Here is a 22,377-nt window from a genome sequence, read left to right as displayed (position 1 = left end):
GTGAGGGTCGGGCTCTGCTCTAAGGGAACAAGGGACAGGACAAGAGGAAATGATCTCAAGTTGTGGTGGTTTAGGTGAGACATCGGGAAGAATTTCTTCACGGAAAGGGTGATCAGGCTTTGGAAGGGGCTGCCTTGGGGCCGTGGTGGAATGCCCATCCCTGGAGGGATTTAAAACCCCTGTGGATGTGGCACTTGGGGACATGGGTTAGTGGTGGCCTTGGCAGTGCTGGGGGAACAGTTGAACTCCATCACCTTAGAGATCTTTTCCAACCTAAAGCATTCCACGATTCATGACACCTGGCCCAAGCAGAGCACCCACCCACGGAGGTGCTCAGTGCTGTGGCAGGACAGGGATGCTCAGTGCTCTCTCTGCACACCCAGAGCTCGGCAGCGCGGCATCTGGGAGCAGGGCAGGACACGGCAGGGCAGGGCAGGATGCTGTGTCTTCTCTCCGCTGGGTGCCCAGGCGGCCGCGCGGGTGGTGCCTTTAAGGGGCGGTCTCGGGGCGGTGCTGGCGGCGGGGCCGGTCCGGCCCGGTGCCCCCCCGGCTCCCGGAACTCTCCCGGCGCCGGCCATGGTGCGGATCGAGACCGTGAAGACCAAGCCCTACGGCGACCAGAAGCCGGGCACCAGCGGGCTGCGCAAGCGGGTCACGGTGTTCCAGAGCAATGCCCACTACACCGAGAACTTCATCCAGAGCATCCTGGCCACGGTGCCGCCCGCGGAGCGCCAGGAAGCCACGCTCGTGGTGGGGGGCGACGGCCGCTTCTACATGAGGGACGCCATCCAGCTCATCGTCCGCATCGCCGCCGCCAACGGGGTAAGGAGCCGGGAGCCGGGATCCCGGAAATCGCTGGCGCTTTGCGTGTCCGCGGCATGGAAGTAACTCGGTGAGTGACAGATGAGCTGACGAGGCTGCCGTGGGCACAGCTCACGGTGCAGGCAGGAGAAACCCCCCGGCAGCCTTCCCCACCTTGCGGCCGGGGAGGAGGCAAACACCACTTACCTCATATTCCTTCTTCCTTCGGGCCGTCGGGGGGTTTTCCAGCTGAAACGCAAACCAGTGCACAGCGTGCAGGTGGTGAGGTTTGGGAGGGGAGCGGCGTTCCCTTCCCCGACACTGGGATGTGTCTCCGTGCTGGGGTTTCATCCCTGTTGCTTCATCTTGGTCCTGTCACTTGGGCAGCCCGAGGGAAGCCCAGCGGAGACCGGGATGTTGGCAGGGAGAGCTGCACTGGAGTTTGTAAAGGGAGGCTTTTTCCTACATTTTGTGTTTTCCAAATGAAAAATATCCCTTTCTTTTGGGACACCAACATCAGCAGCAAACATTCTTCCTCATGGACCACGAAGGAGGGAGTGAGCTAAGGATATTTGGTGCTCTGGGTTGGACATAGGGTAAAACCTTAGAGTTCCCTATTTCAGCTTCCCAGTGCCTCAATGACTTTAAAGATCTGACTACTTATGAAAAGAATTAGCAATTTGAGATCTCTGCCTTCTTAGGGCACAAAAAAAGCAAATGACTGGTTTGTTTGAGGGGTTTTTAAGCTATGTAGAAATCTGCTTTTTTGTGATGTGTGATTCCCTATTCCAGCATCCCTGAGCAGCACCAGCCTTGCTCTGTGCACCTCTGGAAGTGATGGATAGTGCAGCCTTCCCTGGTGGAAAAGCAGCAGACACTGGTGTATTTATCTGTTCTAGGAAGGGGTTGGAGTTGGAACATGCAGCTTTCATGCCCGACAGCACACACAGACAGGATCCCTATGGATCACTGTGAATAAGCAGAATGGGAAACTTGTTCCCTGGGATAAAGTGTTTGTGCAGGTTTCTGGATGTGCACCCGGGGCCTGGCGGGATGTGGCAGCTTTCCAAGCACCGAGTTCTCCATCATCTGCACCTCAGCTCCATCCCAGGAGTAAGGAAAGGCCTGGAGGCAGAGCCATGCTGGGCTGTGAGGAGGTGTTTTGGGAGGGTGTGCAGACACTCACGTACGTGCAGAGCTGAGCTCGCTGCCAGAGCTGCAGCGGGTCCCAAGGGATGCCCTTGCCAACAGCAGTTTGCCTTGGAGCATTTTGTCCACATGAATTCAAAGTGCTGGGAGAGAATTTGCTCAAAGGGCAGGGAAAATGGGAGGTGGAGGAAGAACACATGTGGAAGAATATGTGGGTTGATAAAGGGACAGCAGGTAAAGCCTGAATAAGTAACCAGAGGAGGTACAGAGGGGTGATCTATAGAGTAGAGAGCTACTGAAAACTTGATGTACAGTTATTGGCTACATTTGGTATAAGGCAGTGCAAGTATTGCCAAATTTAAGAAGGGCAAAACCTCAAGAAACGAGGTGACTGAAAACAGTAGTTTTTAATAAAATTTTAATACATCTTTTTTGTGCTTGCCTTCCTGTTTTGGAATGGTTAAGGGATGGTTGCTTTGTGGTTTTTCCCTGTAATTGCAAATATTAGTTCCTAGTGGTTACCAGAGTGTAGTTAAGGAAGAATCTATGAAAATCCTGTTTCTTCATAGTAAATGTGAAGTAACTGGAAGTTGCCAGCCCTTCAAAGAGAAGGGTGGAAAACTGCTGTTAACTGGTAAGAAAGTGTCCAACAGACACTTTGGGAACAGGGAACAGCACATGGATACTCATTCCTGGAGCCTTTGGTTTTGTCTGAGTGCTGGGGCTCTTGGAGATCTCCTGATTCCAGCAGCCAGGACTCCGGGAAGGACTCAGTGTGAGAAATGCTGAGAAATACAGAGAAAACGAGTGCTGGAAAACTGCATTTCTGGTCCTAGGGATTAAGAGGTGATTGAATGAATACTTTAAAACCATGTGGTGTTAAGACCTGACTGAATGATCCTCTGGAAACACAGGACAGACCTGAGGGCCACAGCTGATGATTGTTAGTTTTACAAGTAAAAAGAAAGGATGCTAAACTGAGTTTTGGTTTTGTCTCTAACTGGAGTGGTTAATATGTAACTAAATAGTTATTTTTTACTGGCAACTCAGTTTGGATTTGTAAAATTAAGGACTGTTTATCTTGTTTTTAAGTTTGCATTTATATAAGTAAACTGCAACAGAGGTTGTTGGGTTTGGCATCCAGCGTTGCCTCCCTGCTTTGTTTTGGTCTCTGTGCCACGTTCCCTGGATGTGATTCCCACATAGTGAGTCTGACTCTTAATTACATGAATAAAAGCTTGAAAACTCCTGTTGGAGCATTACATGTCAGTAGAATGATGGCAGTGCAACAGCTTTATTTCAAAAACAACCAAAAATGACAGAACTGAAGCTGTAAATCCAGATCTGATCATATAACCAGCACCAGGCTGATTCACTGACATTGTCACCTGCTATTCCACAAATTTACTGTGCCCTTGGTTCCTTCTTAACTAAACAGTTTTCCAAGTGCTGCAAAGTAGCTGGAAGGTGTTTTGAATGCCAGGCAGTGCTTTGCATGCTAAATACTGCCTGGCTTTGTTCTACAGCTGCAGGACACAGGGATTTTATTAGAAATGCTGCTCTCTACCCTAGGAAGTTTGGTTTCCTGGCTTGGCTGCTCTTTACCTTTTTCCCCACTCAGTTATCCAGGGAAACCAAGTGTTTAAACGCTCTTTACTTGCCACTGCTCTACTTTTGGAGCTCCCTTTGTGTTGTTCTGCCATAGCCTCCAGGTCAGTTCCCATTGAGATCTTTCCTTCAAGTTAGAGCTCCTGGTGTTAAAAATATCAAAATTAAGTGATCATACAGAAAGTTATTCCAAAAAGCAATCCCTGTGTACCAGAACTAGATGCAGTGATGCTGAATCCTACAAGCCAGTAAGAAAAGCCTCAATTTCTGGGCTTTCTAGTGTTCCTGTTTTTCTCAGAGGCAGAAGGGGGAACTGAGGTGTGATATGTGAAGTAAGGAAATAAATACAAACTGCAGATATTTCCTGGCTGCAGATGATGGTGGATTTTAGGAGGCAGCCAATGCTGCAGCAGCTCTTACAGGTTGCAGGCTGCTGTTACACCAGCTTAGCCTCTTTCTGCCTGTAAAGTTAATTGGCTTATGCCAGTTTACAGTGGAAGGTGATTAAGGCAGTGTCAGGTTGTCCAGTTTCAGTGCCTCTTTGGAATTTTAAACTCTACACTAATGAAACTCCAGCTCAGAGACAGAGCTAAGGTGCTTTGCAGTTAATCTCTGCAAATCCAGCAGGCAGAGCTGAAATTCATCCTACAGGGATTTAACTGTAATCTCTGGGACAATGACTCAGTATAACCAGACACCTCAGCTGTGGCTGGGCTGGCAGGGCAGCAGGATGGAGCCTAAAGCCTTCTCTTGGTCAAGGCAAAGTTTAGGATAGGAATTGGGCTGGAGAGCTGCTCTCCGTGTGTGATGCCAAGGCCAAGCTCATAGGGATCTAGGAATGCACTGTGGGGGGGTCCTGCCCACCCTGTCATGGGTCTGAGTTAGCCAATATATGGATTAATGTTTCAAATGATGAGCTGGAACATATTTTAGGAATACACATAAATAACATAAATATCAGTAAGTCAGGCTGCGTAAATGAAGCCCAGGAAATAAAGTCGCACCAGGAGCTTAAGTCCTGACCTGGGGCACCACCCTCAGAGAGGATCCAGTGTGGTTGGGGGAGACAGCAGCAGGAATGGCCTGGGGTCATTCTGGGGGGAAGCAGTTTCTCCCTGTGAGGGTGGTGAGGCCCTGGCACAGGTTGCCCAGAGAAGCTGTGGCTACCCCATCCCTGGAAGTGTCCAAGACCAGGTTGGATGCAACTTGGGATAGTGTCCCTGTCCATTGCAGGGGGTGGAATGAGATGAGCTTTAATGTCCCTTCCAACCCAAACTATTCTGGGATTCTATGAGGAGGGACAGGTGAGGCCAGTGAGGAGGGAATGACCTGAGCCAAAGGATGGGGAAGCACAGAGAGGCTGCAGGGAACAAAGTGACATCATTCTCTGGCCTGGTGGGGACAGGGCAAGAATTATAAGGTCAAATGTCGGGAGGCATTTTGGAAGCTTAAGGCTAAGGAAAGGAGTGTTGCCTTGGGAAGGTCAAATAATCTCTGCCTGGGAAAACCTTTAAGGAGAATGGTTTGTGTAGGGTCATCCCTGCCTAAGGGGACTTTTTTGGGGTTTGGGTGCTGGTTTTTAAGAGGATTCAGGGATAGGTGCTGTCGATCAGCAGGCTGGGGCCAGAAATCCTGGAGCATGCCTGGGTCTGCTTGAGGCAAACCAGCTGGAATCCCTGCCCTTTCCCTGGTGCAGGGGCAGGAACTGGAGATAATATGCAGCTTTGGGTGTGCTTTGAAGGGCTGACCTTTGAACACAAAGTTTCTCAGTCCTGGTCACTACCGTGGACTTCCCTGGGCCAAACCTGGACAAACCCAGCCCTGCTGGGCCCTTTCTGTGCCACCCAGTTTGTCTGCTCATTTTAACTGGGATGCAGTGCAGGAACAGAACAGTGTCTCTTAATTCTGGAGTGATTTATGTGGATGTGCTGTGGAGATGGTGCCAGATAGTTTTTTGCCTCTCCATAATCTCTGCAGCAACTTCCAAACCTGGCTTTTACATTAACTCTTGATAGAGACAAAGTGCAGTGCAGCTGGAGCAGCACTCCTTGTATGATTAACAGGCTTGCAGTCTGTTTATTTGACTTGGGCTCCAGTTGTCCTGGCATTGCCAAATGTCACAGCAGTGGCTGCCTGGACCAGAGTTGTCCTCGGGCACAGAGTGCCAGGTTTTGGCAGCTGGTCAATGGGGTTTTTCAGGGCTCTTGGCACCCTCTTATGGCCAAAGTGCATGGACAGTGCAGGGAACTGTGCTTTTCAGAGGGCAGGACTCAGGGGAATGGTATTCTGTCCTAAAGGAAAGTCACCAAATAAGTGTGAAGGGATTTCACTCCATTTGCTGCCTGGGATTTCGTGCTCTGTGTCTTTTGGACTAAGCACAGAAAAATGGTGTAAGGAGATGATGCCTGTCAGCAGCTGGTTGCTGTCAGAAATTCCCACAAAGCTGGAAAAGAAGGATTGCAGCTGAACACAGCCCCACAGAGGGTACCTGGGCTTTATCTGCCCTCTGAGTGGGGCAGTTAGTTATTTATTTTCACTCAGTTCTTGTGTGTCTGAAGTGCAGGTCAGGAAAAGGACCCAAGCTAACAAATGTCCTGGCCTGCAGTGGGAGGGGGAGATGCCCTCACCAGCATCTGAATTCCATCAGGAACAACAGACCCAGGAAACATGCCCACAAAGAAAAGCCCAGGGGATTGGGGTTGTTTGCTGTAGCAGAAAGGACACTCAGAGTCTATAGCCAAAGGATTTCAAGTGTGTGAGGAGTTGTCAGGAAGAGGATTATGATTTGTTTGCTGTGTCAGCTCAGGAGAACTTAAACCACTGCAAGGAAGATGTCCAGCAGATTGTAGGGAAACAATTCCTGCTGCAAGGCTGGTGATGCACTGGCATTACCTGGAGAAAAAGATTTCAAGAACAAGTTATATCAACTTTTGGGGTGTATTTGATCCAGTTCTGGGGAGGGAGCTGATGACCTGCTGAATTCCTGAATTCCTTTCCAGCTGTGAATGATCTGTAAAGATCACAGTCATCCCAGCAAAGCCTCCCAGATCACGGATTTAATGACCCTGCCCCAGTCCAAAGGTGCTCAGCATCAACCTTTGGTGACCTTTTCCACCTCTGAATCCTGTGGCAGCCGGTGATGCCCAACCCCTGACCAGTCCTGCTTGGCCAGTTAGTGGTGATTTAGGTTATCCCAGCAGTGATGCAGATGTTTCAGGAAAGCCCTGGGAGCAAGTGAGCACCCCAAAACCAGGGTTGTTGTTATACTGTTCTTGTCCCTAAGCTTTCTATGCACTATTTTATATTTCATTTGACAGAATGTGTTTTACTTTATGTAGACAAACATTTCACTAATGGCCAACACCCTCCTCTCCAGCTTAATCTGATTTGATTCCTCTGTCCAGTCCACATGTACTTTATTGCACACACAGATTCCAACCTTTCATAGGCCTTTTCCCTGCCAGTAATTCCACGTGCAGTCACAGGAGCTGGGAGGTGGCCCGTGCCCTCCTCCTGTCACTTAATGCCACGACATTTCACAGGGCACCAAGTTTATCTTGAGAATAAGAAGGGAAAGAGCTCGCTTAGGCCTTTTGCTGCCAGGTGTAATTTTGGGAGCTGGATTGTGGTTTCTGTGCCACTAGAGGGAAACCTGTGCCTAGGAATTAAGGGAGTCTCAGGATGGATAAAACACAACCCAGTTGTTTCTGTATCCCAGGAAATCTCGTTGTCGGTGTAAAAGATGTGTCAGCTCATACAAATTATACAACTGGATTTTAATGTACTGATGCATAAAACAGGATCTGGGGGCCATGGGTTAGTGGTGGCCGTGGCAGTGCTGGGTGAGTGGTTGGACTCAGTGATCTCAGAGGGCTTTTCCAACCTCTATGATTCTATGATCCATTTACCCGTTGGAAGAAAATATATCAATGGCTGGAGCAATGACAGACTCGGCACCTCAGGAAAGAGTCTCCGAGCACCTTTGTGAATTCTCCCTGTTCAGCTGAGTACACACCTCCTGCCCCCTGCGTTCATAAGGGACAGATGGAGTTGTTACAAAGTGTCTGTGCTTTAACTGCACCAGTAACATCCATACATTGTTTCCAGCGGCTCAGACAGAGGGCTCTGAGTGTTATTGAAGCGGTTTGGAGGAAAGTCAGAGTTAGAATCATAGCATAGTTTGGATTGGGAGGGACCTTAAAGCCCACCTCATCCCACCCCTGTCATGGGCAGGGGCACCTCCCACTAGACCAGGGTGCTCCTTTCCCATCCAACCTGGCCTTGGACACTTCCAGGGGTGGGGAGTCTAGAAACTTCCCTTCCTTCATTTACCTTCCCCATGCTCAGGAAGATGATGCTTCATAGAAGTATCTTGGTGTCTGAGTCTCTCCTAGACATGTTTAAGCTGCTCCCAAATAAGTATCTTTGCCGGATGCAGTTTTCCAAAACATTTGATGGTTTTTTGTGGTTTTAATCTCGCTGACATTTGCTGGAGGTGTTCAATTGAACCCATTGCTCCTCTAGCTTTTCAGCTTCTCTGGGTTTTTCCCACTGTTCCTGGTGGATAACATTCCAGTGTTTGAGGAGAGAGAAGTTGGGTTGTCAGAGCAGGAGCTGCGTGAGCAAACGGGAGGTAACAGATCCGCTCCCTTCCATTTTAAGAGTGACCTTTAACTCACCAGACTTTGCTAAATAACTCCAGCAGGATCCCTCTGGAACGTTGCCTCCCAGGGACCCAGCCTGCTGGCCTGGCCTGGCACTGCCCTGTGGATCTGCTGGGCTGGCAAAAACACCCAAGCGGGAGCTGAGCTGCTCCCGCCTCCCTGTCGTCCCTTCCCTGAGGGAGAACCACATGGATTGACACTGTTGGGCTCGGGAATGGCCAGGAGCTGTGCCTGTGGGAACCAGCAGATGGTAAAGAAGACAGAAACCCTTTCCCAGCAGCGTGGAGTTGTGTGTTCTCCGGGACATTGATCCTCCCCAGCAAGTGCGGGAAAGCGTCTTCAGTTACAGAAACCAGCGGCAGCTCAAGGTTCAAGGGGCTATTTTTGGGTGTCCAGCGGCTTCCCTGAACTCCTGTCTAATAGGTGGGCCAAAGTTGGGGACTAATTTTGGCATATTTTGCTTTTTAAATGCATTTGTATGAAAAAAGAACATGGAAGACGCTCCTCTGCCCGTGCTAACTGTGCCAACAGCCCCTTACAATGACCAGAAACCGGGAACCAGCGGATTACGGAAGAAGACCTTTTATTTTGAATCCAAGACGAACTATTTGCAGAACTTCTTCCAGAGTATCTTTTTTTCCATAGACCTGAGAGACCGCCAGGGATCTTCTCTGGTCGTTGGAGGTGATGGGAGGTACCTCAATAAGTCTGCAGTGGAACTGATTGTCCAAATGGCTGCTGCCAATGGGGTTGGTAAATGTTAAATCCCTAAATTCCTGTCGGTGTGTGGCTGATAAATGCAGGAAACCTTAATAAATTAGTCACTCTGAGATTTAATTTCCCCAAAGGCTTTATTCAACTGTAGGAGTTAAGTTTTTAATGGAAAACAAGTTTGGTAGTACAGAAATGACTGATTTCACTCTAAGTGATGCAGTTGGGTAGAGAATACACCTGGAGAATGAAAAATAAATACTGCTTGGTATTTGTGTGTTCTTGGTTTGGGGTTTGACAGCCTCAGGCTGTTGGCACTTGGATTTTGTAGCCTTTCCATGAGAATATAAACCCCTGATGTTGTTCAGAAATGAAGTTACAAGGAGAGCCACCAGAGTGGCAAAGGAAAAGGTAAAACATGGTTGTTTCTTTCTCATCATATATAAGTTGTGATAAATACTCCAAGAGCCTTTGAAAATTGAGATGAGGGTGAGGAAGTGAGTGGCAACCTTTATGTGGATCTCAGTTGTGCTGGAATTCTGTGTTTTGGAAGCAGGACAGGCTTGTCTGTTTGTGGTGGATCATGATTTATGCACTGCAAGGCTCTTGGGCTTTGGGGGTTTGTATCTGTTTTCCTCTGCTTTTTAAGAAGAAAAGGCTCTGCTGTCTGTTCTGGATCTCTTGTTATTCCGAGAGACCTGGATCTTGGGAATTTTAGGTGTTCTTTATTTCCTGTGTGCGTCTTAGTGGGCTCTCAGTAAAACCAGGGTGGAAATGTTGCCTGGATTGCTCTGAGGGGCTGTAACCCAAAATTGCTGCACCAAGTGGGTCTGTTTTGAGAATTACATGAAAGGTGTTTCTCTAGTCTTAGGTTTTTCTCAGAAGAAATTCCAGAGAATCCAAAAGAATTAAGTGTAAATTTTTCAGCACATTGTTGCCATGAGCAACCTTTTCCAGTGGTTACCACAAGGGATTGAGCATTGGATGGGTGGGGAATGACAGCTAAAAACCTCTGGAAGCCAAGGAGGGCCCTAAATCAGAGAGCAGCTCATATGGAGACAAGTGTTTCTTCCTTTCCTTCCTCACTGTGGGGAGGAAAAGCTGCAGTTCAGGTGTGTGGGGAGGACCAGGAACTCTCCTGTCTGGTGTGGGAAGGAAAATCCCTTGTTTTGCCAGTCCTCTGCAGCATCCCTTGAGCTGCTGCAGAACACAGAGATGCTGCAGAATGTGACCCTCAAAGGGAAACTGAGGAACAAGAGGTGAAGTTTTGCAGAGGAGCTTCCTGGAGGTCCCGTGAATTTTTGGGGAAACTGGAGGAGCAAAATTTGGAGGCTGGAATAAAGCACAGGACAAGGTGTGCTAGTGAATAAAGCACAGATCAAGCAGTGCTGGCTTTGGCTCAGAATGGGGAAAAGCAAACCCTGTGCAGGTTGGGCCACTTCAAATTAAAACCCAGGAGGGCTCCACCGTGAGCTGCTGTCCCACAGGCTCCCCCCATGAGCAGGGCCTCACCTTGGGGTCCTAAACTGCTGTTTCATATTTATGCTCATTATTTGCTGGAGGTGCAGATCTTTGAGCAGCTGGTCTCTGACAGCTGTACCATGCACTAACTGATGGGCAGGAGGCTGGGGCTTAGCACCTGACAGTGCCAGGGGCCCGGAATCACACTCATCCCGTGCCCTTGGCCCAGCTCCCACCGCGGGCCTGCAGTCGGGAACACTCCTCCTGATCCCTGCTTTATCTTGTGTTTGAATGGAATCCCTCCTCTTTTCTCTTTCTGTTCTCTGATCTCAGCTGATGCAGAGTCTGGTGTGTTTTTAAATCTCTGTCACCTCATTTGGGGGCTGTGTTGAGGAGCATGTTCTGTCAGAGAAATTCATCCTCTGCTTTATTGCATGGACTCCAGCAACTGGATTCTGATTGTATTGCTCAGCACATTGCTCTGGATGCAATCTCAGTGAACTTACTGAATTTATGGGAAGGAGATGTGTTAGTCACTGGAAGAACCTGCAGCTGGTCCCACGGGAGCAGCTGTGATGTCCAATTTCTGTGCTGTTTTGGCTTCTCCTCCATCCCATTGTGTGTTTGGAAACCAAAATTTGAGGCCACAGCCAGAGGGGTTGGTTGGTTTTTGGTGTTGTTTAGAGACAACTAAACAACATAAAAACAGGGACAACTGGAGAGCTCAGCCCTCCAGTGCACCATGTCCAGCTGAGCTGCAGCATTCCTGAAGGAAAACGCTCCAAAGGCACAACAGCATGGGGTTGGATGCACCATGGAGAGCTTGGAGGCCTCCCAGGAACAAGGGCGCCTCTGCCATCCATGCACCTCCAGGGCTCTGGTTTACCTGTTGCTGGCATTTGGGGTTTGGTGGATTTGGCATTTGGGATTTGAGCCTCACAGGAGTTTGTTTTGCTGTTCCATCCCCAGATCGGGCGCTTGGTCATCGGGCAGAACGGGATCCTGTCCACCCCGGCCGTGTCTTGCATCATCCGGAAGATCAAGGCCATTGGGGGCATCATTCTGACAGCCAGCCACAACCCTGGGGGGCCCAGTGGGGACTTTGGCATCAAATTCAACATTGCCAATGGAGGTGAGGGCCCTTGGCCCCTTATTTGCCTTATTTGTTTGGTTGTTTCTCAAGTTGACCCCAAGGAACCCAATTTCTGCTTTAATATCACAGAGATCCAGTGCCCTGAGCAGTGGGTTTCCCTAAACAGAGCAAACCTGGATGTTCATACTCTGGGATTCCCAGCCCTGGGTCTTTCCTGAACTCCTGAAGCACATCCCTCTTTTCCCATCTTCCCCCTTGGCCATTTTCTCTCCCAGGTCCTGCTCCTGAAGCCATCACGGATAAAATTTTCCAAATCAGCAAGAAAATTGAGGAGTATGCCATCTGCCCAGATCTCCAGGTGGATTTGAGCACCATTGGGAAGCAGCAGTTTGACTTGGAGAACAAATTTAAACCCTTTACAGGTAAACAAGTGTTCTTCCTTTTGGAAAGGACGAGGAAATTTGGTTTGTCTGAGGACAGACATGGCCATTCTGATCCCTCCTTCTCATCCATTGGATAATCCAAGAAGGACATTGCTCCTGCATCCTGATATTTATTTTTTGTTTGTTTGCCCTGCATCTTACCTTGTGTAGATCAGTCTCTGTTCTACAAAAGTTTCCACTTCAGTGGGAAAATCTCCATCCATCAAACTTCTCTAAAATCAAAGGCTGTTTTGTCTGCAAAGCAAACTTGTACTTGAAAACAGACACCTCTGCAGTTACAGTGCATTTTCACGATTAAAAATATAGTGTTTAATCTTGTAACTGTTTTTTTCCACGGTTTCACAAATAAAAGCTCTCCCTGTGAGTGGGAAAACTGTTATATTTCATATGTGATTTCTGTCAGTCAGCAGTGAAATATGAAAATGCATTAAAAAAAGACTTTTGAAAAAACACTGCAAGTATTTTTTTACTATCTCCTGGTGACTTGTGCTGATTAAAAAATAAATTAAAAGATGATAAAAGTTGGTATTTCTCTCAGTCCCCATTTATGTATTGGGATTTTTATGTTAATGGGGTTTTTATATTGCCTGTTGGCTGCAAAGGTGCAGCTTTTTTGAACTATTAAGTTCACAATTCCCATTGACTTTGGTGGAATTAAAGATCTGATTTTATATATATATATATATATATTCCCCTTTTCCCTTAATCCCTCTCTCCAGGCAAGAGAAGTGGGACTGAGCCTCTTGGGAGTCATAGCTGGGAACAGAATTTTCCTTAAGGATTTTGTTGGTCCATTTGTCTGTGACCTGATTAGCAGTGAGAACCTGTAATTAAATTCTTAATTTGGCATCATTATTCTCATCTTTATCAGCTGATCCTGTGGGATGTGGGAGGCTTTGTGCTGAGCCCTGGCCGTGTGCTCTGAGGATGCTTAGCACAGCAACAAGGACTTTGTAACAAAGATTTCAGACTCTGAGAGTTGCTCTCTGCTCCCTTTTCTTTTCCAGTGGAAATTGTGGACTCTGTGGAAGCTTATGCCAACATGCTGAGGAATATCTTTGACTTCAATGCATTAAAGGAGCTGCTTTCAGGGAAAAACCACCTCAAGATCCGCATCGACGCCATGCACGGAGGTACCCCGGGTGGGCTTGGGGCATTTTAGGGAGCTGGGTGTCCCAGGGGCTTTCCCACCTCCTTCAGAGAGAGAGATTTTACTGGAATTTATATCCATCACTTGTAAGTTTGATTTTTGTTTTGTAGCATCCCGGATTTTTCTTCTTGCAAGCAAACTTTTTATGCCTTACGTTATTTTCTTTTGTCAAATATTGTGTTTTGGGGGTTGGAATGAGATGATAACTTTGAGATCCCTTCCAACACAAACCATTCTAGGGTTCTGTGAAATGTTTGGGCTTGAGAATTGCCCCGGGGCAGAGGTATTGGTTGAGTTTGGGGAGTGCTGGAGGGCTCACATGTGTCAGTCAGCACTTGAGAGACAGAGGACGAAGCTGTGATCAAAGCTGCCCTGACTTCACATCAGTCAGTGTCCCATGGAGGTCACAGCAATTAGGCAAAGATGTGCCCACAGAGTTTGAGTACAAAAATGAGACCATTAGACTGATTTATGTAATTTAATATATCAGCCAAACTTGTGAGTCCCTTTCACAGACGTCATTGGGAGCACCCTGGCTTTCTTGGCACCTTGTTCCTCTTGTCTCGAGATCTGTGGAGCTCAGTACCATAAACCACATGAACTGACCATCCTATGGGAGCTCCTGTGCTTTAGGACCACAGCCCACACAAACTGACCCAGCCTGAGCAGCCCAGGGGTGGGTGGTGACGTGGCTGGTGTGGAGCTGACCAAGGGCAGGGACAACTTGTTTCTCTCCATGTTTTGCTGTGACAGTTGTGGGCCCTTATGTGAAAAAGATCCTGTGTGAGGAGCTGGGAGCCCCAGCAAACTCAGCTGTGAACTGCACCCCACTGGAGGACTTTGGGGGCCACCACCCTGACCCCAACTTAACCTACGCTGCCGACCTGGTCCAGACCATGAAGACGGGAGAGTATGACTTTGGAGCTGCCTTTGATGGAGATGGGGTAAATGAGCTGATCTCTGGTCACTTTTTGGCCTTCTAATCAGCTGTGGGAGACTGATGCTCAGCTGATTTTAAACAGAGGACGAAGGCAAAGCTCTTTTCTCTCCCTCTGTAGTCTTGAATGGAAGTGAACCACTTGCTGCATTTTGTCACCTGGGCAATAGTTGGCTACTGTGCCAATAAAGAAACCCAAACTGCATTTAAATAACTTTAAAGGCTGTGAAAAACCAGCAGGAAGGTGAAACAGTATCCAGGTGTTTCAGAGCTCTGCTTTTATTCCAGTGCAGTCAGAAAATCCCTGGGAGTTGTTGGGTTTATGAGCAGCTCTTGTGCTGAGCAGGGAGCAGAGCTGTTCCCCTCTTGTCCTCCTCAGGATCGCAACATGATCCTGGGAAAACACGGCTTCTTCGTGAACCCCTCCGACTCCGTGGCCGTCATCGCTGCCAACATTCTCTGCATCCCGTACTTCCAGCAGACTGGAGTCCGTGGATTTGCCCGGAGCATGCCCACCAGCGGGGCCCTCGACAGGTACCAGCTGTACAGGTGGGAGGGGGGAGGGATCCCTGTCCCTTTCTTGGGATTTAACACATCTCTGTAGTGGGGAGCAGAGCTGGGCTGTGCTCTTGGCTCTTTCTCTTCTCTACAGATAAGTCCAAACAAATGACCCTTTTTCTTCCCTTAAATTTTATAGTGCTGATTTGTTAAATGTTTGGAGATCCATAACTTAAAGTTGCTTTAGAAGAGCTGTGTGTTTGTATCTGTTCTTTAAATGCACATCCCACCCGTTTTCCAAATGTTACACTGGGATCAAAAGAGGATAAACCCCCAAAGCAGTGGCATTCCCTGCCTGCAGTGTCACCCCAAGGGAGAGGCTGATACTGCAGCATCTCACATGGGAGCACCAGGAATCCAGCTGGGATGTGACTTGGCCTTCTTACCTTTGCAGGGTGGCCCAGGCTACAAAGATTGCTCTGTATGAGACTCCAACAGGCTGGAAGTTCTTTGGAAACCTGATGGATGCAAACAAACTGTCTCTGTGTGGAGAGGAAAGTTTTGGAACTGGTAAGTCAGCATTCCTGGGATCACCCAGGATGGTGTTAGTTCCTCCTGTTAGTTCTTTATTCTTTATATCTTGGGATTTCTCTTTCATCTGTAGTTGTTAATGCTTCTAAAATAATAAAATATGAAAAAAGGCTTGGAAGAATCAGTGTGGAAAAAACCAGTGCTGAAGGTTTTGTGAGGCAGGAGCCAGTTTTCCCTCAGTCCTTCAGGAAGGCACGTGGAGATATGCAGGAAGTTTGAGGGCCTCTTTACTAGTCCGGTCATTGAGTCTGTGGGGATTAAGTGCAATGTTAAATGTATTTTTCAACTCTTGGTGGCCAGGAAAGCCTTCTAAATGTTTTCATTTCTGGAAAGAAATATGGTTTGGAGCATGGAGTTTTATTAGGGAAGGTTTCAGGTCACTATTAAATCTCTGAGCTTAATAGGGCCCTCATTTTCCTGTTCTGAAAACAAGGTATGATTTATAAAGTTTAAATTAACACTTGCCTTTGAACAGTCTAAGCAAGTTATTGGGTTACTGAGAAACAAAGTGAACATCACAAGGAATTTCTAAGGGTGTGCACGTGACACACAACTGTTATTTGTGCAGGGAAGTTGAAGGGAGCAGGTTTTGCTCCACATTGGAGCAGCATGTGCAGGACACTCAGAATTCCTGGGAGACCTCAGCAGTTTCTAAGCTCTCCCATGGCATCTACCACATAGTGTTAACATCCTGACTGTGGAAAAGGCACCTAGTTCCTGCACAAAGGTTGAGTTTTACCTGGTCTGAATTCTCTTGAGATCTTGTTTTCCCTGTTCTCTAAGGACCTCTGGTGGGATATGCAAGGCACAGGGTCTTGAGGGAATTTAGGGTGGATGATTTCACACTCAAACCTTGTGTGTTTTTCATTTCACCACCTTTTAACCTGTGCATGGGTGCCTTAAATCCCCAAATGCCTGAGGTGAAGTGCTTTGTGGAGCTGGGGTGCACAGCTTGACAGGAAAGGATTCCCCCAGCTTCCCTGTGCCTGAGGAAGGGGATCCCAGGCTCTGGGTGAAAGCAGGGGGCTGTGGGGCTGAGCAGTCCTCAGTGGCAATATTTTTGCAATCATATGCTATTCTGATACACTGGATTTGGCCTGAGGTTGGAAGGAAAGGGGAATTTCAGGAAACGTGGTATCTCTGTAAAGAAATATTGAAGGAAATTGTGAGTAAAGATTTTGGAGTGCCTGAGTGATTTCAGGATGTGCTGAGTTTATATTCTGGACCTTGGCTAATGAGAGGGCACTGGTGCTTCAGGAAATAAATCAAACCAAAAACCAGGAAATGCTTTTCCACATTCCTGGAGCTGCTGATGGGATATGGTCTGGGATGAGCAGCTCTCTAAAACTGTTGTATGAGCAACAAGCTCCCAGTTTCTCTCCATCCCCCAGCAGGGAAGTGACTCCATCCCAAATAAAAGTGACTGATTCCATTTGCAGCAGAGGCTGAGGGAGAGGTTTGGGATTTTGGCCAGACAGCATCAAATCCAAGTGTCTGGGGGCTGCAGCAGTCTGGGGAGACAGAAAGAGCCCAGGAGTGCTGGGCTCCCCCCACAGTGCAAAGGGTGTTTGTCCACCTGGCAAATGCACTTAGGAATGAAAAAGTGCATTTTTTGCACTTTTGAATGAAAAGGGGTAAGGAAGGTTGGCTGATAGGAAGTTAATGAGGAGTTGTTTGGAGCTGGACAGAATGTGAGTGTTGAAGGGGAGAGAGGTGAAGGAGCAGCCAAATAGATCCAGTAAAAATTGAAACAAACTGTGACCTGGTGGGACTGGAGTCCAGGAGCAATTAGAGTAATGCAACGTGACAGAATTCCTGCTTGCTCCTTGGGTATTTTATTCCAGCCATAAGCTGATACATCACATGGGACTGGTGTTTATTTAGCATTCCTCTCCATCACCTCTGCCCAGCTCTCTCCTCCCTCAGGGACCATGGGGATAATTTATCGCTGCGTCCACAATAGTGGGATTTGTGCAAAGCTCCACCTAACCCATGCCCTGCCCCCAGCCCTTTCCCAGAGGATCCCCACTCTGGCACTCCTGGAGAGGGTGACATGGCATCTCTGGAGTGCTCTCTGCATTAGCTCCTTGGGATCATTAATACCTGTTTGGATGTTTTCCAGAGTGGAAAGGCGAGAACTTTGCAGCTGTGGAGCACAGCATGAGCTGACGAGGCAGGAGCCCTGAGGGTGGGATGGGGGTGTTCTGGGCCATTTGATCCCATTTCATTTGGGTGCTCAGGGTGCTGTGTAAGGTCCAGCCCCTCTCAGATTTCCTGTGTATTCCCAGCCCCCTGCTGTGCTCCCAGGCAAGGCTGGGCTGGGCTCTGGTGGCTTCCTGCTCTCTGTGCAGTGCCAGCTTTGGTGGAATCAGGAATGAGAGGCAACAGGCACAAACAGGCACAGGAACTTCCACCTGGACATGAGGAAGAACTTTTTCCCTGTGCGGTGACCAAGCACTGAACAGGTTGTCCAGAGAAGGTGCAGAGTCTCCTTTACTGGAGATAGTGAAAAACCTGGATGCAACCCTGTGCCATGTGCCCTGGGGTGACCCTGCTGGAGCAGGGAGGTCAAACCAGATGACCCACTGTGGTCCCATCCAACCTGAACTGTCCTGTGGTTCTGTGAATCCTCCTCTATCCAAAAGAGGGGTTTTCCAGCCTCTCCGTGCCTGGTGTGTGGGAGCTCTCCTGGTCTCCACAGGTGGATGGAGTCTCTCCTTGCCCTGCTATTTTCCAGCCCCATGACCAGTGCTCTCTGACCTGCTGCTCCTCTCCCCGTTCTGGGCTAATTCCAGAGTTGCTGGGGTTTGGTTCCCCAGGAGGGCTGACATTTGTCCTGGTGCTGGGCCAGGATTTGTGCTGATCCCAGTGTGCTGCTTGGCAGACAGAACGTGGCAGCTGCTCAGGAGCTTGATGTTCTTCCTGAGCTGCTCCTCTGCATTTGCCTTTTTTTTTATTTGATGACCTTTTTACTGTGCATTCCCCGTTCCTTCCTTGGGAACAGAGTTGAGGATCTGTGAACAATGAGAGTGTGTGTGTTGAAAGGGGCCGAATGTTTTACTTGGGCTGTAGCTGAAAGCAGATGATATCCTGCCCCGTTCTAATGATGCAGCCCGGATGGAGCTGTGGGAATGCCTTCCATTTGGGAGCCTGTAGTGCTGCCAGATGGATGCAGGAGAGGAGACAAGGTAGGTGAAAGGAGTGGGAGCTGTGTTTGTGCTGTTCCCTCCACAGGCTCCGACCACATCCGGGAGAAGGACGGGCTGTGGGCTGTGCTGGCCTGGCTGTCCATCCTGGCCACCCGCAAGCAGAGTGTGGAGGACATCATGAAGGACCACTGGCAGAAGTACGGCAGGAACTACTTTACCAGGTGGGAAAAGTGCTTCCAACACCTCACACTTCCTTCTGTCCCGTGTCCAACCCTCCAGGTCAGAGCCAAAGCACTGATGGCACTGGTGTGTCACCATGGGGCTGCTCCTGCCCCAGGGCACTTGCTGCTTCTCTCACAGTAATTTAAAACTCCCCGAGCAGTTTGTAACACACCTGGGTTACACGGAATGGGATTCACCAGAACCCTTCACTGTGTCCAGCTTAGGGTTGTTGTTCTAGACATAAATCTGGTATTAAAGTCTGCCCAGGCTGTACATTTTACACATGCAAAGAATCTTTTTTTTTAATGATTTTTTTTCCTTTCAAGTTCAGTTCAGTATGTTGGGCTCTTGAGAGCCCAAATCAGCAGCAAATTTTTGATACCTTCAGTGACAGCAGTATCTTGTGGAATGCCCAGCTCCCAGGCTGTTACTTACCTGGATGAGTTTCTGTCCAGTCCCAAAATACTCCAATTTAAGCTGCAGTACACATGGAATATGGAAAGGGAAGGAGTGAGAACCAGCCTGCACACAAGCAGAGGTGGGAATGTCACCTGGAGTGAAAGCATTAGGCAGAAATCTTTCAGCTTGGAAGACCTACATGAAAATTCCCTCTCAAATTGCCAAATGAAAGATTTTACCTTTTTATTTTTTTCTTCTTCCTTCTTTTTCTCCCCACACCGCAAAGGCAGCAGACACCTGAGGCATGGAGACCTTGGGGGAAATGCCAAAGTCTGGGATAAAAAGGCAGCCTTTTAGCACTCGAGGTGTCTGCAGAGCACACTCAGTGCAGGGGTGGGCGGGTCAGCAGGCAAGTAAAGTGGCACAAATCCCACTGGCACTCGGAATACAGAGTCTAGGATCCCTTCTGTGCTCCAGCCACTCTCTGCTGTCTCTCAAAGCTGGCAGTGGGATGTTGCCCTGGTGTAGTCACAGTTGCAGGGGATGCAGATGAGGGTGTTCAGCTGTGTCTGTGAGGGGCCTGCTGAGATGCTGTCAGCAGAATTACAGCAAATTCCTGGCGGGAGTTGGAGCCTGGCCCTGGATCTGTAACACACCCAATGTGAGACAGCACTTTGTGCTTCCACCTCCTGACACCAGCTGCTGCAGTGTATCCCAGGAGTCTGTGTTGGATGGAGCTGTAGTGCTGCACACAGACCCTCCTCTCTTTTCATAGAATCCCAGACTGGTTTCGGTTGGGAGAGACCATAAAGTTCATCTCATTCCACCCTCTGCCATGGACAGTGACACCTTCCACTATCCCAGGTTGATCCAAGCCCCATCCAACTTGGCCTTGAACACTTCCAGGGATGGGGCAGCCACAGCTTCTCTGGGCAACCTGTTCTGGTGCTTTTTATGTGCCTTTTCTTCCCGTGCTCCCTGCAGTGTGGGAGCAGGGGACATCCTCAGTGCAGAAAGTAGAAGTCAAAAAGGGCATCCCAAACCACCAGTGCCCACTGCACCCTCCCCTCCCTGACCTGTGTTGGTGCCTGGTGCAGGTATGACTATGAGGAGGTGGATGCAGACGCAGCCAACAAAATGATGAAGGATTTGGAGGCGGTGATGTTCGACCGCTCCTTCGTGGGGAAGCAGCTGTCGTGTGGGGACAAGGCCTACACGGTGGAGAAGGCTGATAACTTTGAGTACAATGACCCTGTGGATGGAAGTGTCTCCAAAAACCAGGTGGGCACAGGAGTGTTTTCTTTGTGTCCATTTTTATGGAATAGCAGTGGGTTGGGAATGTTGTGTGTGGCAGCTTTTGTTTCCAGGCATGTGCTGAGGTAGGAATCTCCCAGCAGCAACATGCTTTGTGTTCAGGAGCTCTGGCAAGTTCTCCAGTGTGGGGTAGGAGGGACAGTAATCCTTGTGGGAATAGGGAGAGAGTAACAAAAGAGCCTTCTGTGGCTCCCTGAAGAGGAGGAGCACAGGGATGGTGCAGGCTGGACATAGCCACACTGGCTCTCATGGAAAATACCTTGGATACCCAAGAGCTGAGAGGCTCTTCCCTCTCTCCTCCCTGCCCAGGGCTTGCGGCTCATCTTCTCCGACGGCTCCCGGATCATCTTCCGGCTGAGCGGCACCGGCAGCGCGGGAGCCACCGTGCGGCTCTACATCGACAGCTACGAGAAGGATGCACAGAAGATCCATCAGGATCCACAGGTGGGTGTGGAATCCCAGCTGGATGCAGCTGTACTTAAGGTGGCACTGTTCTGTAGTGAGTTCAATATGTGTTCTTTACAGCTTAAAAACGCTGCTGTGCTCTTGGAGGCACGGGAGAAAAAGAATCCTTCTCTTATATTTAGGTTGAGGATGGATATCAGGAAAAGGTTCTTCCCCCAGAGGGTGGTCGAGCACTGAACAGGCTCCCCAGGGCAGTGGTCACAGCACCAAGGCTGCCAGAGCTCAGGGAGCGTTTGGATGATACTCCCAGGGACAGGGGGGATTGTTGGGGTGTCTATGCAGGGCCAGGAGTTGGACTGATGATCCTGATGGGTCCCTTCCAGCTCAGCCTATTCTGAGATTCTGTATTCACCAGTAAACCCTCTGTGAGCTCTTTCTGCACAACTTGCTGTGCCACTATTGACAAATAGACTAAGAATCCCACATTCTGAGAGGAACAAACTGAACTCAGGATTTCCCTGTCCTCTGCCATCGTGCAACAGAGTTTGGGATATGGCACAGCGAGGGTGGCAGCAGCAACACTGGAGCTGAGCTCGGGATTCCTCTCTGAGCACTGCATCCCTCTCACTGGTCCCACAGCTCATGTGAGCCCAAACTAGTCCTTTGGTCAGCAGAGCTGAGCTTTGGGTGTCCCGGGCTGAGCCCAGGTGCCCACAAGGGAAGGCTGGACATGGCATGTGAGAGCTCCATGTGCTGCAGTAGTTCTGAGCCATCTCTCTCCTCTCTGCAGGTGATGTTGGCCCCTCTCATCTCCATTGCACTGAAGCTCTCCCAGCTCCACGAGCGGACCGGCCGCACCGGGCCCACCGTCATCACATAGAGCGGCACCGCCGCTGGATGCACGCAGGGAAGGAGGTCAGCCCACCTCCCCTTGTCCCACCTGCCACTGAGAGAGGAATGTTCATTTTATCCTTGTAATTAAGAACACTATTTTGCTGCTAAGGATAGACAATAATAAACCCCAGCCCTCAGCACCCCGTGTTGTGTTGCTGTGCTGCTTCTCTGTGTCCCCGTGGGTTGTGTGTGGTGCTCATTAGACAGCCTTTGGGTCAGCACACGGACTCTTGGCTTTTCCTTAAACAAAAGCCACTAGGAATAACAAAAAGTCTACATTTTTCAATATTCAGAGGTTTTTTTCCTGTAGTGGAAACTTTCCTGGAAAAGAAGCACAAATACTTTTTGGTAATACACAGTCTTTTAATCAGCCATGGCTGTGTATTAAAGCTGAGTATTTTTCACTCAGGTGGATTTTCCCTTTTAAACACCAGTTATGAAAACGAATCTCCATTTGCCTTCTGTGCGAGAAACCCCCCAACAAACCCTCCATGCAGAAATGAGCATTGCAGAGCACTAAAGTGATGGGCCACAGTCACTGCTCAGGGCTCTTTTATTTGCCCACATCGTGGCTCCTGAAAAGATGGTTTTGATGAGCTTGTTTGGTTGCATGCGGACAGTAAGAGCCTTGGAATAATCAGATTTGCAGGCATTAATGTGCAATGTCTTATTCAAGGGCACAGAGAGGGTCACTTTGGAGACAGGTGTAGCTGTTTGATGTCAGCTGTGTGAAAACAATGTAAAGCTGCGATTATTAAACACTCAGAGGGACTACAGAATTCAGATTTGCACCAATGAGAGTCTAATTTGATTATAAAGAACAACTGGAATTGCAAATAATGGCATTTGTAAATTGTGTTAGTGCCCTAAAGCTGCTCCATAAAGTGA

General features: G+C 48.8%; 1 protein-coding gene across 2 annotated transcripts; it reads left to right on the top strand.

Moving 5' to 3' along the window:
- Positions 1-456: 456 nt before the first annotated feature.
- PGM1 (phosphoglucomutase 1) lies at positions 457-21,632 on the top strand. Of its 2 annotated transcripts, none has more exons than XM_027651630.1 (11): positions 457-822; positions 11,364-11,526; positions 11,763-11,909; positions 12,938-13,063; positions 13,834-14,024; positions 14,397-14,551; positions 14,970-15,085; positions 18,341-18,476; positions 19,974-20,157; positions 20,500-20,634; positions 21,386-21,632. In XM_027651630.1, the coding sequence occupies exons 1-11, from the start codon at positions 577-579 to the stop codon at positions 21,473-21,475; spliced, it is 1,689 nt and encodes a 562-aa protein (XP_027507431.1). In that variant the 5' UTR covers positions 457-576; the 3' UTR covers positions 21,476-21,632. The 2 variants fall into 2 exon arrangements, with proteins under 2 accessions (XP_027507431.1, XP_027507430.1); XM_027651629.1 differs by lacking the exon at positions 457-822 and adding an exon at positions 8,364-8,971.
- The last annotated feature ends 745 nt before the right edge of the window (positions 21,633-22,377 follow it).

The sequence above is a fragment of the Corapipo altera genome, unplaced genomic scaffold (assembly GCF_003945725.1).
Source record: "Corapipo altera isolate COAL_440 unplaced genomic scaffold, ASM394572v1 57, whole genome shotgun sequence".
NCBI lineage: Eukaryota > Metazoa > Chordata > Aves > Passeriformes > Pipridae > Corapipo > Corapipo altera.
Note: the sequence above shows the minus strand (reverse complement) of the source record. Positions and strands in the feature narration are given on the sequence as shown.

Bases quoted from the DNA above. Each gene is read 5' to 3' on its own strand.
- PGM1 (XM_027651629.1), top strand. From the start codon at position 8,714: ATGGAAGACGCTCCTCTGCCCGTGCTAACTGTGCCAACAGCCCCTTAC. The intron at 14,025-14,396 runs GTAAATGAGCTG...TGTCCTCCTCAG, and splicing joins CTGCCTTTGATGGAGATGGG to GATCGCAACATGATCCTGGG. The intron at 20,635-21,385 runs GTGGGTGTGGAA...TCCTCTCTGCAG, and splicing joins AGATCCATCAGGATCCACAG to GTGATGTTGGCCCCTCTCAT.